Source organism: Centruroides sculpturatus, unplaced genomic scaffold, assembly GCF_000671375.1.
Source record: "Centruroides sculpturatus isolate CEXI.00-Female unplaced genomic scaffold, Cexi_2.0 scaffold382, whole genome shotgun sequence".
Lineage (NCBI taxonomy): Eukaryota > Metazoa > Arthropoda > Arachnida > Scorpiones > Buthidae > Centruroides > Centruroides sculpturatus.
The window spans coordinates 223-6,858 of record NW_019384562.1 but is presented as its reverse complement, the minus strand read 5'-3'; the positions used below and the strand labels follow the sequence as shown (position 1 = coordinate 6,858).

The 6,636-nt window shown below is 28.2% G+C and overlaps 1 protein-coding gene across 1 annotated transcript; it reads right to left on the bottom strand.

Moving 5' to 3' along the window:
- Positions 1-1,040: 1,040 nt before the first annotated feature.
- Positions 1,041-6,177, bottom strand: LOC111623984 (palmitoyltransferase ZDHHC3-like; the record flags this gene model as incomplete). The annotated part of the gene is made up of 4 exons (XM_023366750.1): positions 1,041-1,327; positions 1,402-1,474; positions 1,548-1,644; positions 6,116-6,177. Coding segments are annotated over 4 exons (346 nt in total), but the record flags the coding sequence as incomplete, so codon positions are not given.
- Positions 6,178-6,636: the final 459 nt, after the last annotated feature.

Sequence of the window (6,636 nt, the reverse complement as noted above, 5' to 3'; positions counted from 1 at the left end):
AGACATTGACGGTATTGATTTGTTTAATGAAATCAATACTTTAAAGTTGCATTTTCCAGAAAACCAGTCTAATGATCCACAAACCTTATTACAATATCTTTTTACTAATGACTTAATTTCAACATTTCCGAACACAGCAATAGCACTAAGAATATTACTTACATTGCCGGTTTCAGTTGCATTTGGTGAAGGGTCCTTTTCAAAGTTAAAATTATAAAAAAACTATTTAAGATCAACAACGCACCAGCAAAGATTAAGTAATTTAGCTATATTTTCAATTGAACATGAAATCTTAGACTGCTTGGATACATGAAAATTGATAGCAGATTTCGCAAACATAAAGGCAAGAGAAGTTCAATTTCTATAGATAAATATTTATATGGTTTTACACTTAAGTAAACAAAAATAACTTAGTAATAATAAATAGATTTTCTCTGTAAAGTATTTTTTTCTTTTTTCAAACCCTTGAGACAACACTAAAGAGCCTTTCTGGCAAGCTCAGCGTAGGTAATCGTAGTTAAACAGGGGGTGGCATAATCGGTATTGCACACAGGCGTTCAAACTGCTAGTGGCGCCCCTCGGTGAAACCATGATGTTTTCTCTATAATTTACTGCCTGCCCCTCTCTCTGTAGCCTTATGAATGTGCCATGCTTCTGCATATTTAATCCGTCCTTATCCTGCATCTTTTGGAACATTTTTGCTCAGTTCCATTCTATCATTATGGAATTAGGGTCTGCTATAGAATAAGTAATGTTTGGTAATCTCCTTCAGATAGGTCATACTAAGAATCAATAAAGCCATAATACATTCTTATTTGAGTTGTTATTTAACAAAGTACCTCATAGCATGCAAGGAAATCTTATCTCTCTTACATAATAAGATATACGATTAAAATTAATTTTTTCAGCATTTAGACAGCCAAACTAGAACTTTATTTTATTTCTATAGAAATTAATCATCATTTTCAACGTAATGAAAACAAAATTAATCAAATTATTTTGTTTGTAAAAACAAAAACAAAATTACTTTCAATAAATGAAAGGCTAAATTTTTCAGCTGCTGCCTAACAGATCTCAAATAGAAAAATATCTAATCTTGAATAAAGTTGCAAATCATATTTACATAAAAGATACTATTTTTGATTTTATATCTTATCTATTGATTCTTAAATATTTTACTATAATAATATATTTGTGAATGAAAAAAATTCTACTAACCTCTTCCACATACTTCGCTCAAAAGTGCAAGTTTTGGTTTTCGTGGACGATGAGGTCCTTTCTTTTGAATTTGTTCAACAGCTGTCTCATCAGTCAAGATAGCTTGTAACTTAATTAAGAAATAAAAGAAATTATTTGATTTTTTGAAGTTAATCAGTTAATTATACATTCTAAAAAACTTACTTGATCACACATAATGGCTATAACAAATATTCCAAATAGGAAGCTTTCAATAAGAAGAATAACAGAATGGATCCTAAAATTTAATTTATTTAAGTTAAAAATTAAATTAAAATTAAAATATATGAAAATTAGATTTTCCTACTTACACTCTATGTTGTTTAAAGATTATATCTAAATTACAGTCTTTGCACTCTTTTATCCATGATATCACAACAATTACAATTGCATATATGCTGGCCACACCTATTATTTATCAAAAAGTAAATATAAAAATTTATGATTAATTTTTAATACAAGTATTTTATACCAAATATAGCAAAATAACTAATTTTTCATTATACAGTAATACCTCGACTTACGCTACCCCGACTTACGTAAACCTGGAGTTACACAATTTTCAAATCTCGTTGATTCATCTTTTGTTTGAGCGCCACGCAACCCTTGATTACTCACTCCTCCCACACTATTGTTCAGCTTATGTTTGGACGTGTCGCGCAGAATCGATGCATAGCTACAATTTATTTTGTGTTATTTATTTCTGTATTTGTTATATCTATGGAGACTTGAGAGACTCTATGTGGTGATTTCTTGTAACCGTGAATGAATCAAAGGACGAGATAAGATTTATGAGAACATTTCTTAGTTTGCATACATCCAACTTGGATTTTACACAAATTGCGAAATTATACCCTGACTTACGCGGTTATTGCTCGGTCCCACCTATCGCGTAAGTTTGGGGTATTACTGTATTAATATATAATAATGACAATAAAATATATAAAAGATATAAAATATACAACAACAATATACAAAGTTTTAATAATCAGATACAGTCAACTTATGTTAATACAAATCCTTAGAAAAATAGTAGTTAGTTTGCTTTATCAAAAACTCTCATTAACAATTTTCAGGATCAAGATCAAGATTAAGTAATTTAAGGAGTTAAGGCTTAACAGGCAATCAAAATGTCTAAATTATAATATTTTGAATTAATTTATTAAATAAAGTTAAATGTATTTACAAAAACAAATTAATGTTCTAAATGATTTTCAAATCAAACAAAATGAGGATTTGAAAAGACAATACAGTAAAACCTGCATTCGACAGGCACCTGTCAAAACAAACAAAAACTTCTGGCAGGCAATAGTTTATACATAGTCTTCATATAAGTTACATGTATTAAACAACCACCTGTATAACACAACCACAGGTATTGATTTTTGGTTGGAAACAACATACAACAACTGTAATAAGAGACCACTTCTGTGAATATATCTGGTTTAAACTATTGTTCTAACCCATCTCAACAATGTTTCCCTCTCCTAATATAATGAATTAGTCTAAACTCTTGTTTGAACCCACCTCGGGCATTTCTCCCGATCTTGAAATTAGATGCAGGTTTTAACGAATTAGTTTAGCTACAAAGGAAATTCATTTCAGTTTGTTCGAAAATGTCGGCAAACGAAAAAATACAAAGTGTTGTTGTTGGAAGATCGTGTTAGTTATCAAAGAAAGTGAAAATGGTTTAACACAATGGCAATTAGCGGCAAAGTTTAACTGTGGGAAAACAAAATTTATTGTACTGTAGACCTACAGTATTTTTCTTATTGGTATAAAATATTGTACATGATACAATTAATTGGTTGATCTCATCATTGATAAAATTTGTTTATTTTATTTAAGCTCATATATGGTACATGTGCAATAAATAGTTTCTGTATCAACCTACCTTATTTCCACGATATTTTTATAAAAATAATATCCAAGTAATTTTCGCACACAAAATATTCAAAAAACAATAAACACATTAATGCAAAAATCAGTTTTACAGGCGACCTTCCCTTTTCAATTTGGTGATTATCATTGATGTAATGAATTTGTATTATGAGAAGAAATAATAAAATCGTTTCATTATTAATTAATGAATTTTTCTTATTGTACTTAAGAAAATATTAAATATTTTAAAAAATACAGTATTTTAGAGTTAAAATAAGATTAAACTAACGAAAACCAAAACTGAAGTGGTGGAGAGATATGACACCCTTCTACATTTTTTAAGGTCTACTCCAGGTCCATGTGCATTAATTTTAGAAAAGAGATGCCTCCATCAATGGCATGGCAGGCTTTACTGAACAGTGATATTTAATTTTTGATCTTTTTTAAAAATGATTACGGGAACACATGCACAGAAATTCCATTTTTCAAATTCTTCATCTTACAGTTCAATTTTATAATTGAATTTTATATGCAAATTTTTATATTCTAATTTTATATGAGTATTCTCAAATGAAACTAGAAGATCCAGCTTAAGAAAACCTGATGAAGATCCCAGAAGGAGCTGTGAAAACGTTTGATTTTATTGATTAGATGTACTTTGCATTGGTTAATGGTTCTAGAAAGTCATTTTTTTATCATTATATGCACTCACCGATATGCAAACTAGCATGTGTTTGCATAGGACTGCATCCATTTAAAAGGGTAGGTATCCTTAAACTTTAATCCCTATTTTCTGAATACAATAAAATGGTCTGCTAAAACCAGATGTTTGAATTGCTCTATAATAGAAGGTTGAATCCATCTTTGCTTACTAAGAGAAGAAAATTTATTCTTCTCAAAATGGAACATTTATTACACTTCCACTTCTTATTGTTCACTTGAAAAAGTGTAAAAAGCAACTATTATTGGAAATAGTTATTTCTTGAGGTTGTAAAAGTATTTACAGTTCAATTTAACAAATTCTGAAAAATTTTTGTTCGGTTTATTGTATGAAAATTAACAATGTGACAATGGCAAAATTCACTTTAATATGAGAATTTGCTTTATTGGTGTTTGTTTTAAGGCAAATCAGCTGTATATCTACAAGGTGGATTATTTTCTGGCTTTTAGAAATATTTAGCATATCTATGTTGCATATATGATTTTAGAAATGAAGACAAGTTTGAGGAAAAAATATTTATAAATAAAATAAGCAAAATATCTGATCAAGTTATACTCAAAAATAATTTGATATAAAAAAATTGACAATATTTAAAAAAAAAAAAGGCTGTTTAGTTGCTTTTATGATTCAGAACATTCCTAGAACTTATATTCTTAATGATAACATTTCCATAATGAAGAGTGAAAGTATATACTTAAGATAAGAATATATATCTGATGTTGGAGATTACACTTACAACACTGCTATACTTAATAACATTAGCATGAAGTCTCACTTCTGGACAGCATATTTCTTTATACAAAATCAAATGTCTGAAAGTCAAGCAGTAAAGTTTTAAGTTATGAAAGAGTTTTGTTCACTATAGAGCTAGAAATAAAAGTTATAAAAATCTCTTATTAAGGTAAAGTTATTTTTTTACAGTGAATATGTCATTCTAAGTAAATTAAAATGACAAATTTGTAAAAAAAAATAACAACAAAATGCACTTCTACACATTATCATCATATTTCAATAGCTTGTACCAGCCAGCTATCATGGATAAGGAATTAGGAAGAACTACATGATTGACCTGATGACTAGTCCTGTAATATTTAATAATAAAAAGTGTGCTGCAACATTTGCATAATTGTTCAAATGTGAATCTAAAAGGTTGAAACCATAATTATAATGCATAATTATTTAAACTGTTTAAAACCCATAAATTAAACAGAAAACAGAAATTAATTTTCACAAACAGTTTTGATATCACTGAAGTCAAAACCAGAAGAAAATACCACCACACAATAACTCAAAATTTTTGTTTTGTCAGCTAAAAATGTACAAATGTTATGAGGAAGTATCAAAATGTTATGTACAAAAGAACAATTCATACAAAAATTAAAGACACCTACATATATAAATTTTTCTAACTTCATAACCGATGAATGAATTGATTACTATAAATTTTACAGAAAATGTCAAACATTATATTATCATAGAAAATGGTAGAATGTTTCAGTTTCTCCACAAAAGATATTTTATTTTTTGATAAAATATTTGACATCATTTCTGAACATAACCTTATTGGAAATGTTTCTAAGAAATAAAAAAAAAAAGATACAAGTAACTAATGTTAGAAAACACTTTACTTCTAATTAGAAAATTTCCAAATTTATCAATTATTTTACTTTATACAGAAATGTATGTTCATAATAAGAGGATTGATAGGATAAGACAATGCAACATATGGATGATCTGTCAAGAGAGCACCTTTGAGAAGGGCTTTCTATAAGAAACTGACCCTATTTACTTGTTACATGTGAAGAAAACCTTGAAAACTCCATGCAACTAGCCTGTTGGTCAAGAACAAATCCATGACAAACTACCAGTGTTCAGTGGTTTTATCCATTCAGACATTGATGGGTGTTGGTTCAATCTGATGTGTATGTAAAAAGTTCAATAAATTCTTGAAATAAATTACAGCATCTAAACATATAAAGCAACATTTTTTAGATTCTGTTTAAAAATTCTTTACATTTGATTGAAAAACAAATTTTTGTCTTTATTATCTTTATAATTTACAAACAAAACAGAGCTACTTATAAGTGTTAATATCTCTATTAGTCTAGTGTGAACTTCTGATGTGTGGATGGTTTTTAGTACTTCATTTATAGAATTAGTTTCTGAAGATATTCAGGAGTTTAAATAAATACTGTAAGCATAAATTCCTACAAATTTATATTAAATAGAAGAATATCTTAATTTAATTTAAAACTTAAAAATAAATGAGATACTTACCAACATAGAGCAAAAATTGAATGAAATATTTCTGATTAAATTCTCCAACACAATTGTTTATCCTAGAAAATAATTTGTAATAAAACTAATATATATATAATTTTATAAAAACACATTTAAAATTAGTTTATGCTGGCTCTCCACTTAACATGATCCAGCATCACCACGTCAACCAGCATCTGATGATCCAGAGATGATGCAATCGCTGCCTATGTGACTACACACTTTGTATGAAATGGAATGTGATTTGCAATGAATTATGGGAATTTTTTAAAATAGCAGCAAAACTTTCAACTTAAAATAAAGTTTTATATTTTTCAATTTAATTTTTAAAATGTAATATTTGCTATTCTTTGCACCTTTTCAAAATTTTCATATCACATTGTATGTAGTGCTAAGAATGATGGGTAAAAATATGATCTCATGTACATTGGAATTATGAATGATGCATGCCAATTGGCTGTAATAGAATTACCACACAAAAACATACATTGTCCCAGTACTCTGTTGCCGAAGTACTT